We start from the raw sequence: 21,795 nt of genomic DNA, 5'->3' as shown, positions 1-21,795 counted from the left end.
TTATTACAAGGTAAATATTAAAAGATAAAAATTAATTTGTTTCAACAAATAGAATATTATATTTTAATTTCATATTTTATAATTTTTTTGTGATGTGTTAATGAGTAGTAGTCCAACTGTTTGTCTCATTTTAATAAAATATTTATTTATTTAAAAAAGTATTTATTTATTTTTTCTTCAAATACTAGTAGCTAATATCATGATTTAATCAAGTGGGTTAATAAGTCACCAAAAAAAATAATCAAGTGGGTTAATAAGAACTTTAATTACATGTGGGGCCTTCAATTTTAACTCTTATAGACTTGATAGGACTCAATATGCACGAATTATCTCTTTTTGGGTTACACATTAAATTTATTCTCCTTCAGTTGAATGACACGTATATTTATACATGTGTAGAACTATTTTGGCTTCTACACCATAGAATCCACCTAAACAAATTGAATTCAAACTTCATTGTTCCGTTTTTTTTTATTCGACAAACATTTTTTATCCTTACCTACCTCTACTGTGACTGTGAAACCTGAGGTTATATATGACAAACTTGAAGCAGGTATAAGGTTGTCATACACCCTAACTGACATATACTTTTTCTCTCAATGAATTTCATTTAACCACTTCTTAATCATAGCTAAAATTATTTAAACTTTGATACACTTCTAGCAAGACATCCATAAATGCCACGAGACCAAGCTTTACAATATTGTTTCGTTAGTAGTTAAATCATCATTTCTTGGTATATAAAATATTTAAGTACTAACAAAAAAATTTAAAAGATGTTCACGACAAATTTTTTAAAAATAATTTTAAAATTTGATAAACATATTCATTACTTAGTTGGCGTATATTTTGGATGAACATAATATTAAAGTGACTACTGAAATTAGATGATATAATTCACTCTTAAATTAATAACAGAAATATTTGGTAATAAAAAAAAATCAGTCAAAAATAACTATAATTTGTGTTATTTAGTATTCATTAATTGTTACGACAATTAATAAATGCTAAATAAGATAAATTTTGGCTATTTTTTTGTCCCTCTAACATTACTCAATTAATGATATGATATTTTAAATCAATTTAATCATCCTCGAAGTTAAAAATTAAATGCCCAAATCAATATATTCTTATCCTAATTTTAGAATCTAATGTTAAATTATATGTGTATATTATTTATTTATTTTAATATATATTTTATACTGAAAATTAATTTTGGTATGTTTTAAAATTTAGAATTGTATAGTTATATTTAATATCTTGATTTTAAGTAATGCAATAATGGAGCTTTTATTTTTTTTTATTTGAAAAAAAAAAGAGAGAAAGGTTAAATTTTCTCTCATCTAAGTCCTTTTATGGTAATACAATTTAGATAGGATCTTTGGACTATACACTGTCAAGTGTTAAATACTTAAAATATATTGGTCAATTTTATCACGGATATTATTTAGTATTTAATTTATTTTTTATAATCTATTAAATTACTCTTTCATCTTAATCCATAACAAAAATAAAAAAATCTCACAGTTTATAAGTTCAACCCAATAAAATATAGAAATTTAATTATAATTTTATATATTATTATTATCAACAATCAATAAAATTTTTTCATTTTTTTTCTTTTTCTATTCTTTCACAATTTTATTAAAGAAAAAGAAAAAAATGTGTAACAGAAGCACATCATGAACAAATTCATGAAAATGAGTGACATTGAAGCAGTTGTATCCCTCAAGAGAGGAGCAGAGAGTACAGAGTGCCGAAAGGAAAAGAAGCAAAAAATGAGGAGGACCATAGATTTGAAAGCATCTCGCCAATGTTCTACCATTCTCAATATTTTGTCCTCTCACAAACATGGATGGCTTTTCAATCGGCTAGTAGATCCTGTTTTATTCCAAATTCTTGATTATTTTGATATCATTTCACATCCCATGAATTTAGGCACAATTAAATGCAAGCTTGAATCAAATAGCTATTCTTTCATGGAGGATTTTGTGGCTGATGATTGACCTTCTATAACTCCATGATATACTATGCCCGTGGTGATGAAGTTTATAAAGTTGCAATGGAACTCAACCAAATATTTGAGGGTAAATGGGAAGAGTTTGAGAGAAGTTTGAAGTGTGAACAAATCCTAGAAAAAGTATGAATAAAAAAAATGATACCTTGTCCAACAAGCCACCTCAAAGACTTGCTAGAATTTGTTACACACCGACTTTTATTGCTAGGTTCAGAGTGATTCCGAGAGGCATGCACAAAGGATCAAGAGGACGTGTACATAAATCTGGTGCTGATAAACTGGAAAAACGAGGCCATCGCAACTCACATTTGTAGAAGAAATCTGATGCTGATTCTAGTGAGCTAGGATTGAGGCCCAAACTAAAACTGTTGAGAAAGAGTATAAAGAGACAGAAAAACATAGAAAGAGAAATTGCCATTGGATTAGAAAAGATTAAGATAATTGCTTATGAAAAAGATAAAAGTATGAAGGAACTTGAAATGCTATCTGCTCAATCTCCATGCTGTAAAATTGCACCCAAATTGGGACAACTTAGTTTATTTGACAAAGATTATAATAATATACAGATGACTAGGTTTTGAATGCAAAGAAAAGATGATCTTTAGTTAAAGTACTCTTTAGCCATTTTATTTATTTGTACATTTTTTTATAGTTTAAATTTAAAAGTTGATAAATTTGTGTATTCTATTGGGTTGAATTTGTAGGTTGTAAAACTTTTTTATTATTGTCATAAATTCAGATAAAAAAAATAATTTAATATAATAATTTTAAATATTTAAAAAATATTTATTTTTATATTTTTAAATTAAATATTAATTTTTAATTTTTTTTAATAAATTAGATATTATTTTTAAATATCATAACAATCACCAAATATATTGCCCAATGCGTTACGCAGCTGATCCTATTTAATATAAATTCTTCTATGCCATTAGTCTGATTCATAACCAATGGTCTCAAAGACTCAAACCGTGTGGGGCAGATGGATGAAAACACCATCAATATTAAATGAAGAGTATATATATATATGATCCTGAGTCACCCAAAAAAAATATGATCGTCAAAATACAAGAATATATTTTATGCTTTTTTTTTAAATTATCAATAATTTTTAAATTTTTTAAAAAACTCTATTATAATACTATTTAAATGTGTCGTTAAGATACAAAATAATTTAATCTATATATAAATTGCGTTTACGTATTTTTGCATATATATATATATATATATATATATATATATAGAAACCTTGAATTTCGAAAAATTTTAGAGCTAAATTACTTATTTATGGATCTTTTACCCTTAGTTATCAGTTAAGAGATTTTTTTTAAAAAGTATAGATAGATAATAAAAATATTAAACAATATGAATAATGGATATATCAAATATTTATTTCATTAGGTGTATGAATGATTATTCTAATATTAAGATTTAGGTAGATAATTTAAAAATATAATGTGTTTTGATTTAATTGGTGGTTGTTTATATTGTTCAAACAAATTATTAGTTACCTAACATAACTTTTTTTTTTTAAGCGTGACTTTAATTTGGTCAAAATATGTCTCACATCTTTTGAATAATAGATGCAACGCAAAAGCAAGAGCTTTATTCAGCTGAGGGTCAATTAAGATATATCAACCAAATTAAGAAAACAAACTATGAAATTGTTGAATTAGGTTAGTTGATTATATGAGATGAGATTGTTATTAGAGGTTAACTGCTCTCCTCTTAGAACTGATCTCAAACTTCAAATGAGTAAGACTCAAGAGCAAAACAATAATTATTCAAATTTCTTTTGTATTAAATTTTATTGATATGAAGCTCACACAAAGACAAAGCTGCAGCAGAAGACAACACTTATTACAGAGTAGAAAACCAATTATTTGAAGCACAAGCCCACACCACACAAACATATGCCCAAAAGAAAATGAAAATTCCCAACTAGTCTTCTTCGTGTGAAAATGATATATTGTTTAGTCAAACATGTGAAATTATTTAACTATTATTTTCACTCAAAGAAAACTGTATAGAAATAATACTAAGAAAAACTTGTGTATCAAGATTGAGCAAAGTGTATGTTCTAATACTGAGAAGGGTTGGCCAAGACGTAACCCTCAATAGCCCTGAAGAGACCTTCACCCTTGGCCTTACCCTTCTTCAACTCTTCCTCATCTGGCTTTGCATCTCCTTTCGAGTGGTACTTGAGAGTAAGCTTCCCAATGGATCCTCCGTTGGCTCCTTCAACCAGCTTTGTCTCAAATGTTATCTTCTCCGCCGTGGGAGGCAGAGCCACTCCTCCAACAACGCTGTAGTTGTATGCAAAGTTAGCCTCATCTATTGCCTCCACTTTGTGCAAGATAAACTTGGTTTCCCCACCTGCATATTTATCATTATTATTACAATTCACAATCCATAATTATTTCATCTACTAATTTTGTCTAATAAATTTTTTTGAAGAAATGCTTGTACTTTTAAAAAATCATAACAATTTTATTTTGTATTTAGTAAATAAAAAAATTCGTATGCTTGTGTTTAGCTTTAAAAAACTAAAAATACTTTTGAAAGCAATTAAAAAAAACTTTTTAAAATTAATTTATATTTATTAAAATTAAAAAATTTAATATAATTTTATCTAAATTTAATTTTTATATTAATATCGGTCATATAAATTTACGAAACTAACATTTTTATTAAAATTTGTCCGATACTTAACTAGAAAAAAAATGGTGATGACTGAATTGAATAGTTACTAACCCTCGACAATGTTGAGTTTCTTGATGGTTCCGGGACCACCGTTTCCCTCAACGATTTCAACACTCTTGACGTCATCAATAATCTTAGGGGTGATGGAGTCGGCATCTTTCATAGCATTGTAAAGCTTAGCAGGGGGCACGGTGGAGGTGATTTCATCCTCAAAAGTGAAGACGCCCATGACTGTGAATTAAGAAGCTAAGGGAAGGAACGAAAGGAATGAGGAGTAGATAGTAATAAGTGAGCTTAGATTTGTAGTGTGTGGTTGATGAGCAGAGGAGTGGCTTCTATTTATAGGCATATAATGGGGTCAAGGGAATTGCAATGGAATGGTGTGTATGCGAATTATGAAGGTGCTGACTGCATGTTCACTTATTGTTAATAAATAGTATTTTTGTTGTTAATTTATTGTGGCTGCCATGTTGGGTATTTTTAATGTTAATTTTTTATTTTTTTAGAGTTTGTTAAGTTTTATTTTTATTTTTAATATTTTTCTTTTTAAAATCTTTAAAAAAAATTAGAAACAGAAAATAGTTATTATTTTTATCTAAAATAATTTAAAAATAAAAAATAAAAATATTAACCAAACATATCTTTAATTTTATTCTAAATACTATTCTACTCATCGGTCAGTGCATGTCACCTTATACCAACTGTGAATTTTATATATATAAAATAGCTAAGCAGACACATATATTAAAAACTAATTTTTCTTAACTAACAATTACTCAGCAATAAAAGAAAATATAAATAAGGATTAAGATTTGAATTGTTATTAATAAAAAAATGTTGATTGATAGTTGACTAAAAAAATTAAATATTATAATATTTTTTTAGACACTATATATTATCATTAGAAGTAATTTAATATCAAGCATTATTTTATCCCATTTTCGGGTGGAAGAATATTATTGGTGGAGACTAATTCAAGCTTTAAATTGTCAAATATTGCAATTGGAAGCAATCAAATTCAACAAAGTTAACATTAAATTGAACACATCACTTTCAAGTTTCAAATAAGGCGTTCTCCTCAGTTATCAGTCGTATTCTAATGTTTACGATATTTGATGAAATAAATTACTACTCAAGTATATTGAACAGAAACAAAATGCATGTAGTGGAATTTAAAGTGGTTGAAAATTTCTAGACGCCCTTCTAGAACTCCCAATTTTTCATATTTTGTATATCGTTTTCTTTCTATGCATCGTATACTACACTCTTTTGTTTTTTCTTTAAAGTATAAAGCGTGCCTATCACTAGGAAGGAAGAAGAGAAAAAAATATATAAATTTTTTAATATAAGAAAGAAAAAGAACATACACTTAAGGTATTTAAAAGAAAAATAATATATTATATTAAAAATCAGTTAATATATATATCGTTTAAATATTTTTAATATATATTTTTTATTTCAGCATACAATTTATACATATAACTAATCATTTGGTAGATAATTTTTAATATATAAATAGCATGATCGATAAAAAAGATATTACAAAAGTAATTTCAATTAATTTCTCTTCTTGTAAATGAGATGTAACAAATTCTATGGTATGCTACCAACTTTTGTCGTTGCTCATAGCCTCATATACTATAGTACTTATATTATATGAGAGTTTCTTAATTCTTAGGTGTTTTTGGAGCAAATTTAATATTTCTTATATTCTTGTGTTGATGATCCCACTAAGGTATCTTTTGACTTCAAAGAAGTTAGGCTTATTCCTTTTTTTTTTCTGGGTATGAAGTATGCTTCAACTTCTAGAAAACACAAGTTGGGTATCTGTAAAAAAATATAGGAACCATTCAAATAAAAACGTCTAAAATATTTTTTTTAAGATATTTTTTATTAATTAAAATTTAACACATATAATTGATAAAATCGTGTTATTTTTGTCAAAATTAGGTTAGACAAATTAATTTAAACGAAAAATAGTGAATCAAATCTTGAACCAGTCTAAATTAATATTATTTTTGATAGAAAATGATTACAATATCCTTATTATAGAAAATGATTAAAATACTCCTATTATATATATATATATATATTAATTTTAAAAATTCTAAATCCTAACCCTATATTAGTAGAGAAGTAAAAGACTAGAATTTAGGATTCTCAAAATTAATATATATAATAAGAATATTTTAGTTATTTTTTATAATAAGGGTATTGTAGTCATTTTTTATAAAAAATAATATTAATTTAGACTAATTCAAAATTTGATTAACTATTTTTTGATTAAATTAATTTGTTTAGCCTAATTTTGATAAAAATAATATAATTTAATTGATTATATGTATTAAATTTTAATTACTAAAAAATATCTTTAAAATAAATATTTTAAACATCTTTATCTAAATAATTCTCAAAAAATATTTCAATATTCAAGTCAATAATAAGATGGTGAATATCTTCTTATGAGGTATAACAAAATTTAATTAATTAAGAACGTTCCTCCTGAAATATTCTGTTATTATCTAGAAATGAATGATCATAATGAAGGCGATGAACTTTACACCTGTTTCCGACTTATAGTATTGATGTGATCATTTTATCCGAGTTGTACTTTGGATTTAACCGAGTTATATATAATGACTGGATCATGTTCTATATATATCATATTTAAATATTGCTATATCAATATGGTGGGCTAATTACTTTTGAAGTTAAATTTAACCGCCACTAAAAATTATATTTTAACCATGGGTTAAGATATATTGTTATTGTTATATATAGTAAATTAAGTTTTAAATAAATATTAGGATTAAGTACGATTTTAAACTTTAAGATAGGGGTTAAAAATTTATTTTGTTTTCGATTTTTTTTATTTTAAAATGATTCCAAAAATTTAACTTAATTTTTAAATCGTCTTTTTTACCAAATTTTTTATTTTTATTTTAAAATATTCTTAACTAAAAAAAGAAAAAAAAAGAAAAGGAGCACAAGTTAAGAAAAAGGGGGAGGGTATTAGCTAGAAGGGGGTTGGGTTTTGGTTCATGGAGAAGATGAGGAAAGGAAGGGAAGGGAAGGGGAAGGGAAAGGGCCACTACCGCCGCCGCTCCTGCTCTTCGTTGTTTAGTCTTCATCGCTAGATTTTACTGTGAGAGTGGACGTTGCGCGCCGCGAGCTGCGAGCCATTTCTGCTCCTCCTCCTCGCCCTTGCCGTCATCGTCTCCTCGCCCTTGTCATCATCGTCTCGCCGTACCTCCTCTTCGCCGTTGTACCTCGTCTCGCCACACCTCTTTTTTGCCGTCGCACCTCGTCTTATCATTTGTTTTGGTAATTATATTTATGAATTTTTTGTTATTGTAATTGAAGATGAATTTGGGAATTTTTTATTATTGTAATTGCATATGAGTTTTGTTAATGAAAAAGGAAGAATTTTAGTTTTGAGTTTTGTTGATGGTTTTGAGTTTTGATTGTTCTCATTTTTTGAGTTCTGGGTGGTAGTGGTGGTGGTGGATTCAGAGTTTTGTTGTTCTTTTTATGATTTCATTATCATTGTTGTTGTTGTTCTTTTTCTTATATTTCTTCTTATAATTCCATTATCCATTGTTCTTCTGATGATGATGATGATGATAACCATGATGATAATGGTGGTGGTGGTGGTGGATCTTAGTTCAAGTTGGGTTTCTGTTCTGCTTCTGGTTGATTTTGGTTGATTTTGGAGAAGTTCTAATGATGATGATAATGGTGGTGGGTTCTAGTTCAACTTGGGCTTCAGTTCTGTTTTTGGTTGATTTTGGGAAAGAATGGGGAATTCGAATGACGATTTTAAAACTTAGTTAAACCTTCGGGATCATTTTATAGCAAAAAAAGAGGCCGGAAACGAAATAAATTTTTAGCCCCTACCTTAGGGACCAAAATCGTACTTAACCCTAAATATTATGATACACCTGTTATGGATCGTGTATACGCTATAACTTGACCCCGAACATTACAAATCAACAATTAATATTGATATCGCGTGAATCGTTTCTAACATCTTTGTTTCTTATTATTAATTAGCAAGGTTGCGAGAATCGAATCGGTCAATGAATCAATAAAATTACTGGTTTAATGGTTTCAGTGATCTAATCGAAATTCAATTGGAATTTAACTAGTTTAATTAAATATAAAATAAAAATATTAAAAATTTAATATATAATTTTAAATATTTAAATTCAATAATTTTTAAACTAATAAAATTTACAATTTCACAATTTCACATAATTAAAAGTTCACAAACAACTTCAAACATAAAAATTTATAACTAAAAAAAAATCAAAACCCACATAAATAACAAACATATAATGTTATATTACCCAAAAAAACATTAACAAACAAATTTTCAACTAATCAAGACACATCACAAATTATTATCAAAGGCACTACTGAAAGTGTTCCAATCCTCCAGAAGAATCTGATTGGGATTTTTGAACAACATTTTTTTGTGGTTGTTGATCACTTTATGATTGTTCCTTATTCAACATACAACAAAAAAATTGACCCTCAACAAAATTAACTCAACAATCAACAAAATCATTCAATTCAACAATTATTTTAAAAAATTAGCAACTTAAAAAATCAGTCAATTGAAGTAGCTCAGACAACTCAGCAACTCACAATTAAATTGAAGTTGCAGCGTTTACCGGCAACGAGAGAGGAAGAAAAATGACGTCGATAGAAGAATAGAAAGTGACGATGGAAACTGAGCTCGGAGAGAGAGAGAGAGAGAGAGAGAGAGAGAGAGAGAGAGAGAGAGAGAGAGAGAGAGAGAGAGAGAGAGAGAGAGAGAGAGAGAGAGAGAGAGAGAGAGAGAGAGAGAGAGAGAGAGAGAGAGAGAGAGAGAGAGAGAGAGAGAGAGAGAGAGAGAGAGAGAGGGAGGGAGGGAGGGAGGATGGTACCCTTCACGACTGGCGACGCCACGAGTTCAACTCAGAGCTCTGTGCGATGGCGACGAGAGAAGGGTTGAGCAAACCTTCCACAAGCAATGACGGCACCCACGGTCTGTTTCTTTTGACAACGACGATACTCTCTACCGGAGGAGAAGAGTTTGACAATGACTTTGAAAAGAGAGAGAGAGATTGTATCTCAATTCTAATTTTTTTTAAAGAAAAACGACGCCATTTTAAGGGGCATCCACCAAACTAGAAATCTTAAAAAAAATTGGTCGATTCTAATAATTCATCAGTTAACTGCTGATTCGGTCAGTTCTTAAATTGATTCTTTATCAAGTGGTTTTTAACACCGATCGAATCGGCCAGATGTCCAGTTCCTAATTAATCTGGTCAAACTGACCGGTTCGATTTGATTTTTATAACTATAATTATTAACATAATGATAACCGATAACAGTTAGTGACACACCACACTTATAAAAGGGTAAGTCTGAAAAAAAAAATAAGACAATCATATAATATTACTTTCTTAAAACGAAAATGTTTAATAAGAAAAAAAATAACTAAAATAAAGTAAGTTTCAATTTTTTTAATTTTTTTATCTTCCTATCATTACTATTCTTAAAAATGGTTTATAAATCTCAGATTAACTTAAATATCGAAATGTTTTCCACAGATACTCATTCCCCTTTCTTATTCTTTAGCAACCAAAGTATAACTTATTGAAGACCGAAAGACGATCATTTGAAGACAAGCTACATTAAGAACATGCCATACAAGAAACATACTATATTCTTAAAATCATTTTGTTTTTATTTTATCATTCTTTTATAAGAATATTAAACATTCATTCAAATTAATTAACTTTTTTTCCCCTTATGTATGTTCTTTTCTTACATAATGCTCATTCTTTTTCTAAAAAAAAAAATATTTTATCATTATTAACAAAGAAAATAATAAAAAGGCTAACGTAATTAATTTAAAATTTTTAAAAGATAAATTCAATTAAAAAAATTTTTGAAGACTAATTTAAAAAATTAATAATTTTTTAATAACGAATTTACCTATTTATCCATATTTTAGATAAATTACACTATACAAAAGTGCTTGAAACAAACACATATTGAAAAGATAGGATTTAATAAAAAGTTAAAAATTAACAATACGTTACCGCGAATTGATAATATGTTTCTGTCAATGAGTAATAGTTCAAATTGCATAATCTTCCCATACTCATTTAAGAGGTTGGGGTTCGAGTCTCCTATCTTTAGTAAAAAAAAAAAATTGATAATATGTTTCCATAAATTATACTTTTTCGAATAGAAAAATATTTTTTTTACGGATTGACAATACATCCCTAGCAAATTGTATTTTTATAAATGAAAACTTACTTTTTCTTACAATATGCCCCCTTGCAAATTGGTTGTGTCACAAATCGTTCCAATAAATTTGTTAAACACCAAATAACCTAACATTTAAGTGATTCACAAGAACTAAATCATTATATTAAAAAATTAGCCTAACAACTCCTTCATCCAACGGACAATCGTCTAATACTGATCGAAGGGCGAAAATAAATAAAAACAACAAAAAGAATTGAAAAGAAAAAATTCGCTAAGTAACATTAACAAAGAAATTCAAAAAAAAAAAACGTACTAACTTTTTATATTGATGAAGTGGGATACAAAGATTCAAATTTTATTAGACACCAAGCACACAAATTTGGTTGGTATAAGAAACATGCAACATTGAACGACACAGAATTGATGATGTTGTTGTAATCAATACAGAGTAGGGTTGGCCAAGACGTAACCCTCAATAGCCCTGAAGAGACCCTCACCCTTGGCCTTACCCTTCTTCAACTCTTCCTCATCTGGCTTTGCATCTCCTTTTGAGTGGTACTTGAGAGTAAGCTTCCCAATGGATCCTCCGTTGGGTCCTTCAACCAGCTTTGTCTCAAATGTTATCTTCTCCGCCGTGGGAGGCAGAGCCACTCCTCCAACTACGCTGTAGTTGTATGCAAAGTTAGCCTCATCTATTGCCTCCACCTTGTGCAAGATAAACTTGGTTTCCCCACCTGCATATTTATCATTATTATTACAATTCACAATCCATAATTATTTCATCTACTAATTTTGTCTAGTAAAATTTTTTAAAGAGACGCTTGTACTTTTAAAAAATCATAACAATTTTATTTTATATTTAATAAATAAAAAAAACTCGTATGCTTGGTTTAATTTTTAAAAAGATTTTAAATTAATTTATGTTTATCAAAATTAAAAAATTTAATATAATTTTATTTAAATTTAATTTTTATATTAATATCTGTTATAATAGATTTACCAAACCAGCACTTTTATTAAAATTTGTCCAATACTTAACCGGCAAAAAAAGTAATCATTCTGACTGAATTGAATAGTTACTAACCCTCGACAATGGTGAGTTTCTTGATGGTTCCGGGACCACCGTTTCCCTCAACGATTTCAACACTCTTGACGTCATCAATAATCTTAGGGGTGATGGAGTCGGCATCCTTCAAAGCATTGTAAAGCTTAGCAGGGGGCACGGTGGAGGTGATTTCATCCTCAAAAGTGAAGACGGCCATGATTGTTAATTTGTTATAAATATGTTGATAATGAAGAAGAGAATGTAAAGTAATTAAGAGTGATGAAGAAGAGAGGAGTAGTGGGTTGTATTTATAGGCACTGCCCTGTGGGATGTGGTGGTGTCATCTCTTCTCTGCTCTTGTGTGCCCAACAAAGAACAAACCATAATAATGCGAACATTCCACAGGCTTGTTGTTTTCTTCATTTTTTTTATTTTTCTAAGAAAAAAAATTAAATCGTTATCAGAATTTATTATTTTTTATAGTATTTTAATTATTATTTTAATATTTTTAATTTAATAATTTAATAATATATTTTTATTTAAATTATTAAATAAATTTTTTCGTTACAATGAAAAACCATAATTAAATATTTTGTGTAAAATTCTCATTTAGATCTTTTCTACATCCACGACTTCTTTTTTGAGTTTGTCAAACATTGCGATTTGGACGAATGGAAATTCAGAAAAGTTATAAGATTATCCATAAGTCGTTCAACGAAAGTGTACTGTTTACTATTAGTATTAAATGGTTCAAAGAAATTTAATAATGCAGTGTATTGCGGGCACAAAAGTTTTTAGACGCCCTTATAGACCCAAAATTTTAAATTAAACACCCCCAAATATTCTTTAAGTTTAACAGGAGTACTATCCTCTAATTCAACCTGATTATTTAATTCAACTAGAATTGCAAAATTTTAAATTATACTGGATCTTAACAAAAAGGTCAAAACCACAAAATTGAATTGGATCTTAGATCATCAACTATTTAAAATTGATTTAATATAATCCAAATGAATAGTATTGAATAATTACTTTCGAAGAATATTATATATATTGTTTTTATGTATATGCTTATTTCATATATTTTTTATTCGTAGTATTAGCAATTATTAATATAAAGTAGAGAAGATAAAAGATTTTTTTATATTATAAGAAAGTAAAAATATTTACACAAAAGCAAATATTATTTCACATGACTTTTATGGATATAGTATATTTTTATCTATAATAAATTTAAGAATAAAATATATATATTTTTTAATTTTTTAAAAAAATTTTAATATTTAATTTATTTTATTTTTTTCTAGCATTTCAAATATATCCTTAAGATTAGCATCGTTAGTGAAAATACTAATGTGGTAATTATATATTGATGTGTTACTAACGTATGACAACAATCCACGTTTTAATGATACATCAGCAGATGATTGTCATGTCATATGTTATCTAATTAATGAGTATAATTAAAATATATTAAAATTTTAATTCGGGATAAAATTAAAATCAACCATTAAAAATGAAATTAAGATAAAACATAAATATTGAGAATAAAAAAATATTTACTATAACAAAAATAGTATTTACTATTTGTTCCGAAATATTTGACTAAACTATTTGCAAAGATTGAGTTTGTTGTGAAAGAGATACAAGCTCTAGAAAAAGACTTCGCCTTGTAGTACCTACAAGAATTTCTGATGACAAAAATAATAGGTATTTTAATGGAGTAGTGTGTGTTAAAACTGCACTTTAATTATTTGAGTTAGTGAAGTATTTATAGTGATACTAATGTAAGTGATCACTTTATAATGAAATTTAAAAAAGTTTTAGAAGAGTCTCGTAGGAAGATAATAGACTATTTGTATAATGTGTATAATGAGTTATTGAGTTACAAAATTAATATTTTTCATACTATCTAGAATAACTATTTGGGTACTAGGGATAATAAACATCTTTCCAAAAGCTTAAACTGATTTTGGGATTTACAAAAGATTGAACTCTTGACCTTTTGGATCTAACGCTCTAATACCATGTCATGATAACACTCATTCCAAAAATTTCAGCTGATGAAAAAATGTAACACTAATGGTTATATCTCTAATACTCTATAAACCTCCATTGTACACATTGTACAACTATTCCATTGGTTACTCATACTTTTCCATTTTAGAATTGTGAATTTTGAACAAGAGAGAGCAGAACACCAAAGAAAGAAAAAAAAGATTGAGAAGAGAAAAATAGAAGATAGAAGCTAAAATTAAGAAAAAAATAAAGAGAGAACGAATATATTCACACTTCTAAAGTTACAGCAATAGCTTATATATATAAACAAGACAAAAATATGTATAACTGCCTTACACAAAACTCACTCAAAACAGAATATACCACCAAATAAAATCAAACTAACTACTTCTATAATTCTGTTATGAATAAAGATTTAGAATCTTTATCTTTTCTCTCTTTTACACCCCCTCAAACTCGAATATGGTCGAAGAGCAACTCGCAGTTTGATCCTCAATTTCTCAAAGGAAGTAGCAGATATAAGCTTGGTAAGGATATGTGTAATCTACTCAGCACTTGGAATGTGCACAATATGTAGAGAGTTGTTCCTCAACTTATCTCTAATGAGCTAAACTTTAAGTTGAAAATGATTCGTCTTATCATAGAGAATTGGATTATGCATAAGGAGAACGGTGCTCAGGTTATCACATTGAATCGTAGGAGGAGTCAGCTGAGAGACATCTAGTTCATGAAGAATATTTTGCAGCCAGACCAATTCAGCTTCACAAGACGCCAAGCTCCTGAATTCTTCCTCTGTAGAACTTCTGCTTATAGTATACTGCTTCTTACATGACCAAGACACTAAATTAGTCCTAAAATAGACACAAAATTCATATACTGACCTTTTATTATCAATGTCAGCAGCCCAATCTGAGTTTGAAAACGCATAAAGCCTTATGTCAGCGCATTTATGAAAGGCCAAGCCAAGTTCCTTCGTTCCTTGCAAGTATCTGAGGATCCTCTTTGTAACTTTTCAGTGAGAAAAAAGAGGAGCATGCATGAATTGACTGATTTTGTTAATTACAAATGAGAGATCTAGTCGAGTGATGGTAAGATATTGCAAGGAACCGATCACAGTTCTAAATAATTTTGGATCTTCAAAAGTTTCAGCACCTGAAGACAAAAGCTGCAAAGAAGAAACTATTGGAGTTGGCATAGGAGAAGCCTCTCTCATGCCTATTTTAGACAATAAATATGTTATATATTTTTGTTTGAGACAAATATAAGACTCCATTACTTGTATGTTGGACTTCAACACCCAAAAAATAACTCAAAGTTCCTAAATTCTTCAAAGAGAAAAAATCTGATTAAGTTGCCTAATCATAGAATTTACATATGAGTAGAATTCTTTTTAGTTACAATTATATCATCGACATAACACAAGATATAAATCAAATTAAAGAATCTATAGTTCTTCGAATAAATGAAGAGGTATCAGAATTAGCACTTTTAAAACCAAACTGATTCAAGGTATTACTTAACTTCAGAAACCATTTCTTTAGGGCTTGCTTTAAGGCATAAAGGGACTTGTTCAACATACAAACATGAGTATCACTATGTTGTTCAAAACCAATAGATTGAGACATGTAAATAATATGCTGTAAATCCTTATTTAAAAAAGTGTTATTGAAATCAAATTGTCTAATAACCCAATTTCTAGAGAGAGCTATACTTAAAACTAGTCTAACAGTAGTAGGTGAGATAACTGGACTAAAAATTTGTTCAAAATCAAATCCCTCTTGCTGATGAAATTCTTGAGCAACTAACCTAACTTTATACTTTTGAATAGACCCATCAGGTAGTCTTTTAATAGTGTAAACCCATCTGCAGCCAATAATTTTGGCATTCAGTGGTTTGGAAACTAAATCTCAAATTTTTATTCTCATAAGAGCATTATACTCTTCAATCATAGCTCTATGTCAATGTGAAATACTAAGAGCAACCTCGAAAGTTTTTGGTATATAATCTGCATGAGAAGTACTGTTAACAGTAGCAGTATAGATCTTTGGTTTAGAATGTCCAATTTTAGACTTGGTAGCCATATGATGAATATTATGAGATTCTTTAATTTGACTTGACTTATTATGAGATTCTTTAATTGGACCGTATGGAGCTCTGGCTCCCATTTGCAATTGTGATCTTAAAATCAGAAGGGTGCACAACGAGTAAGGAGATGAAAAATCAGAAAAAATAGAAAAAAGAAGTAAGGGAAGCAATTTAGGATATAAAAAAGGATAATGATCAAATTGGAGCTAATCAAATTTTATGCCATATCATCTAACTGTTACTGTATCCAGTGTGGCAAGAATTGGCTACGTCACTGACGGCGTCAGTGCTTCGGTGACAAAAAAAGGGGGAAAGACTAACGTGGTGCATTTTTTCTAATTTAGAGGACTAATTTAGTGCAATTAAAATTTCGAGGACTAAATCAGTGTAACTCGCCAATCTCAGGGACCAAAGTGGGGCTTAACCTAACTAAGGGAGAAGAATTAGAATGTTGATTGTTAAGGTTAGTATTAAAATCTTGATGAAGGTTAGTATAAAAAGCATTGGAATTATGATTGGCAGTGACAATGTCATTTTAAAAAGCAGAACTAACAGCACAATTATCAATAGAAGTAGTAGCATTATTATTATTTGGTAATAATGAAACAGGAACCATTGAAGGATAAATAATGCTTAATATCTGATCATTACTATTAGGAACCTGTGAAGAGTTCTCAGAAAAAGATTTGTGAAATAATTTAAGATATGAAAACTCAGATTCACTAAACTTTACATGCCTAGATACATAAATCTTGCTAGTAGAATCAAGACATTTGTAGCCTGTATAAGTTGTGGCATAGCCTAAAAATAAAACATTTGTGGGATCTAGATTCAAGTACTAGAATAAGGTCGCAGCAATGGATAACAAGAATAGCAAAAAAATTTTAAAAAATTATAATCTGGTTTCTAATGTAATAAAATTTCATATGGTGATTTATTTGCCAAAATAGAAGTAGGTAATCTATTAATTAAATATATTGAGATAATAACAGCTTCATCCCAATAGATTAAAGGCATAGACACAGTGGATAGCATAGACAAACTCATTTCAATGAGATGTCTATGCTTCCTCTCTGCACAGCAATTTTGCTCAAGAACATAAGGATATGAAAAATGATATGAAATGCCTTCTTATGCAATGAAATTAGTAAAAACAAGATATTTGTATTCACCTCAATTATCATATTGGAGTTTTTTAATTTTACAATTAGTAAGATTCTCTATGAGATTTTTATATTGTTTAAAAACATATAACACCTGAAATTTATTAACAAGCAAAAAAGTACAAGTATACCTACTAAATGTATCTATAAAAGTCACATAGTATCAATAACTAAGATGAGAGACAACAGGAGAAGGGCCCAAACATCGCTATAAACAAGTTATAAAGGTGCATCGTAAGATGTATTAGAATCAGAAAAAGGCAGTTTATGCATTTTAGTTTTAGCACAATTTTTACAGATCTTAGAAATTAAATCAAAACTAAAACTATTATAAGCTATATTACATTGATTGAGAACTAATTGAACTATTTTGGTGACAGAATGACCTAAGCATTTGTGCCATAGACCAAAATTAGAATAGAAAATAGAAAAACATAAGGAGTATTAAGGACTTATGAAGATTGAAGCATAGAAACATTCACAAACTGATAAAGACTTCCTCTTCTAAAATCTTGTAGAAGAACTCTCTTGATGAACTAACAACGAACAACACAATAAGTTGCATGAAATTCAAAATAAACAAAATTAACTTGAGTAAATTTGGATACACTTATTAGGTTCTTAGTGATGTGTGGTATGTGTATGAGCTGTTGTAATGGAAACCATCGTTTAGAATCCAAAGAATGCAAAAATGAACTACCAATATGAGATATAGAGCTACTTGAACTATTGCCAACTTGAACCTGATCAGGACCATTATACTCTGAGCAAGAAAGAAAGTTAAATTGATTTGGAGTCACATGATGCGAAGCTCCTATATCTGGATACCATGCTGGATCAGATATGGTGGATGGTGCAACAAGAAAGGCTTGTGAATTATGAAAAGATGAAACTGGTGGTAGACGAGTGGAAGCTGTGAAAGTGTTTTGTGATGAAGAGGGGAATGTAGAGTGAAAACCTACGTGTGTGGCCTGAATGACTGAGACTGAGAAGGGAGTGGAAGTTCTTGGTTAAATCGATGGAAGCAGTGCCAAGCAATGTGACCAAAACAGCCAATACTTGACACTGAGGTCTGGGAGAAGTATAGAAGGACCTTCCCCCTCTGGTTTGTCTTCCTCTTCCTCGTCTAGTCGTCTTCCTCTAGTTCCATGATTGAAATTTGGAATGGATGGAAAGGAAGTTTGTGTGAGATTCGCTTGCATCACCAAATTCTCTGGCTTTCGATACTTATCAAGCATTTCATCATGAGTTAGCAGCATAGTTTCAAGCTCACAAAAACTAAACGTTTCTGATTTTAAATTGACAGTAGTCATAAGCATTTGATAATTCTCATTAAGTCCTTTAAGAATAGATTTAACCTGTTTTTCTGGTTTGAGAAGCTTTTTCAAGGCTGCGAAAGAATCTGCAATTGTTTTGATTTTGGAAATATACTCTGATGCAGTAAGATTGTGTATCTTGATATTCTAGAGTTGTGCCTTCAATTACTTGATCCTAAAATTTGTTGACTCCTCAAAATAAGACTTAATATTATGCCAAATTTAATAGCTATAGACACATCTAACCATTTGGTTTGAAAACTGAGTTCATAAAAGTCAATAACCAGAAAATTAGGTTTTGGCCATTTTGAATCCATTGTGTGTATTGTGAAGATTCGATCCTAATAATTTAATTTTTCGAGTTATCAAAACAACTAGAAATTCTTTCTTGATGTAGATGATCTTCCAATATTATTATTTATACTCACGTAATTAATTATGGTGGGAAAAATATAGTAAGGAATTTAGAAGACCAACTTAAAATATTCTATTTCTGTGGCTAATATTTATTTTTTACACAACTTTTATAAATTTGCTCTAATAAATAATGAGAATGTCAAATTAAATTATGGCCTAATTCTTTTTTTTTTTTTTGGGTGAAGGCTAATAACAATAGCAAGTAGCAGTCACAGGACAAGAGGATGGAATGACAGAAGATGAAGAAGATGAACAACACGACAACAGCGTAGCAGCTTGCTTAATAATGATGGAAGTTGGAAGACCTCCAATTTCTCTGTGTTTTGACCCAACACTTAGGCTTTTGTATTTTTATTCCATTATGAATAAAAATCTCTTTCTTTAGGGGGAGAAAAAAAGAAAAAAGGCTAGGATCATTCCTTTTCAATTCGCACAAGAAGCATATGTGATATAAGCTTAATTAATATCAAATAAATTCTATTCATTCCTCTGCAAAAGAGGGAACTCTTAAGAGTTTTCTCAATCTATGCTTAAGTGTAACAGGCTTATCAAATTGTCTTAATGAGATCTATCGGTAACGTGGTTGAATTCATATATGACTCCGTCAACCAATAATGGACAGTCATATATAGTACGGAGGGCGAAAATAAATAAAAAGAAGAAAAAGAATTGAAAAGAAAAAATTGGCTAAGTAGCATTAACAAATAAATTCAAAAAAAAAAAGTATTTTCTTTTTATATTGATGAAGTGGGATACAAATTACAAAGACTCAAATTTTACTATGCGGTGCCACACAGGAAGGAAAGTAAAAAAAATTAAGAAAGGGGCACGCTTATTAGAAATGAAACACACAAATTTGGTTAGAAAACTCTAGGGGCAGCAGTTTTATTGAATTTTGGCCAGCATATAACCAGCAGAGAAATGTGAGCCATTGGATGAAATCTCACACCAATCTCACACCATCAAATTATCATTGATGGCTAATTGATGACTAACAATCACAAAAATTGCTGCCTCTAGCATTGTTCAATTTGGTTTTTGTAATCAACAGAGAGCAGGGTTGGCCAAAACGTAACCCTCAATGGCCTTGAAGAGAGCTTCACCCTTGGCCTTCCCCTTCTTCATGGCTTCCTCATCTGGCTTTGCATCTCCTTTGGAGTGGAACTTCACACTCAGCTTCCCAATGGATCCTCCGTTGGGTCCTTGTACCAGCTTTGTCTCAAATGTTATCTTCTCCGCCGTGGGAGGCAGAGCCACTCCTCCAACCACGCTGTAGTTGTATGCATAGTTAGCCTCATCTATTGCCTCCACCTTGTGCAAGATAAACTTGGTTTCTCCATCTGCGTATATATATATATATATATATATATATATATATATATATATATATATATATATATATATATATATATATATCATTATTATTATTATTACAATTCACAACTATGATTATCTCATATATATATATATAGTATTATGTTTACTGACCCTCGACAATGTTGAGTTTCTTGATGGTTCCGGGACCACCGTTTCCCTCAACGATTTCAACACTCTTGACGTCATCAATAATCTTAGGGGTGATGGAGTCGGCATCTTTCATAGCATTGTAAAGCTTAGCAGGGGGCACGGTGGAGGTGATTTCATCCTCGAATGTAAAGACGGCCATGCTTGTTGAATATATGTCGATGATAAAGAAGAAAATGTAAAGTAATTAAGAATGAGTGTGTGGTTGATGAAGAAGAGAGGAGTAGTGGCTTGTATTTATAGGCACTGCCCTGTGGGATGTGGTGCTGTGATCTCTTCTCTGCTCTGATGTGCCCAACAAACCACAATGTCAACATACCACACAACAGCCTTTGTTGTTTCCTCCATTTCTTTCTATTTTCAAAGGAAAAAAAAATTAAATGGTTATCAAAATTTATTATTGTTTTAGTATTTTTAATAATTGTTTTAATATATTTAATTTAGTAATTTAATAATATAATTTTAGTCTATATTTTTAAATATTATTGACTAATTATTGATCAAAAATAATAAATTCTACTAAATATCTAACATTTTTTTTATATTGCGTATTAGTCCTCATTAATTATACGTTATATACAACGGCATATAGTTGACATAAAGAAAATAAAGTAGAAAACTATTTAATCAAGTATATTTTCTATTTTTATAAATGAAAAATAAAAAATGAAAATAAGATTATTAACTAAAAAACTGTTAATCACTTAAACATATATACATTTTGAATTGAAAAACTTATTTCTCTTTAAGAAGAAACATATATTTTATTGGTTATTTGTTAAAATCTTTAGTAAAAGATCTCGTATGTGCGTGATTTTGGTTTTTAAAAGATTAAATACTTTAACAAAAATACTATTTGTATATAAAATTAATCATTAAAAAAAATAACCACTAAAATCAGTTATCAATGTATTTATATACGATGAGTTTGGAAAACTCTAAATTAATATTTGTGATGACTAAACATTATTAATATAATTGATTGCAAAATTAATTTTAAATTAAATATTGATTAAAATAATTTTATAATGCAGATTTATATTGGGTCGAAAATTAAAATGAAATGTTGCAAGCCAAGTATGAATTTTTTATTCGGCATTGATTCAAAAATTATTCAATAAAATTAAGCTGAATTATTATTGAAGTTATTGAGCCAGATTGAATTATTACTAATAGCACAAATTGCAATTTTTGCTAAAAAGACCAATACATGGTCCGAATCCAATAAGCAAAGAAAAG

The 21,795-nt window shown here is 29.2% G+C and overlaps 3 protein-coding genes across 3 annotated transcripts; all 3 read right to left on the bottom strand.

The window, feature by feature from the left end:
- Nucleotides 1–3,797: 3,797 nt before the first annotated feature.
- Nucleotides 3,798–5,170, bottom strand: LOC112703527 (class 10 plant pathogenesis-related protein 2E). The gene is made up of 2 exons (XM_025755006.3): nt 4,772–5,170; nt 3,798–4,393 (listed from the first exon to the last, which is right to left on the bottom strand). The coding sequence occupies exons 1-2, from the start codon at nt 4,947–4,949 to the stop codon at nt 4,098–4,100; spliced, it is 474 nt and encodes a 157-aa protein (XP_025610791.1). The 5' UTR covers nt 4,950–5,170; the 3' UTR covers nt 3,798–4,097.
- Nucleotides 5,171–11,280: 6,110 nt separating this feature from the next.
- Nucleotides 11,281–12,435, bottom strand: LOC112703541 (pathogenesis-related protein 2-like). The gene is made up of 2 exons (XM_025755028.2): nt 12,072–12,435; nt 11,281–11,721 (listed from the first exon to the last, which is right to left on the bottom strand). Exons 1-2 carry the CDS (start codon nt 12,247–12,249, stop codon nt 11,426–11,428), a joined length of 474 nt encoding a protein of 157 aa, XP_025610813.1. The 5' UTR covers nt 12,250–12,435; the 3' UTR covers nt 11,281–11,425.
- Nucleotides 12,436–19,741: 7,306 nt separating this feature from the next.
- Nucleotides 19,742–20,873, bottom strand: LOC112703549 (pathogenesis-related protein 2). The gene is made up of 2 exons (XM_025755038.3): nt 20,521–20,873; nt 19,742–20,372 (listed from the first exon to the last, which is right to left on the bottom strand). The coding sequence occupies exons 1-2, from the start codon at nt 20,696–20,698 to the stop codon at nt 20,077–20,079; spliced, it is 474 nt and encodes a 157-aa protein (XP_025610823.1). The 5' UTR covers nt 20,699–20,873; the 3' UTR covers nt 19,742–20,076.
- Nucleotides 20,874–21,795: the final 922 nt, after the last annotated feature.

Source organism: Arachis hypogaea, chromosome 1 (genome assembly GCF_003086295.3).
Source record: "Arachis hypogaea cultivar Tifrunner chromosome 1, arahy.Tifrunner.gnm2.J5K5, whole genome shotgun sequence".
NCBI lineage: Eukaryota > Viridiplantae > Streptophyta > Magnoliopsida > Fabales > Fabaceae > Arachis > Arachis hypogaea.
Note: the sequence above shows the minus strand (reverse complement) of the source record. Positions and strands in the feature narration are given on the sequence as shown.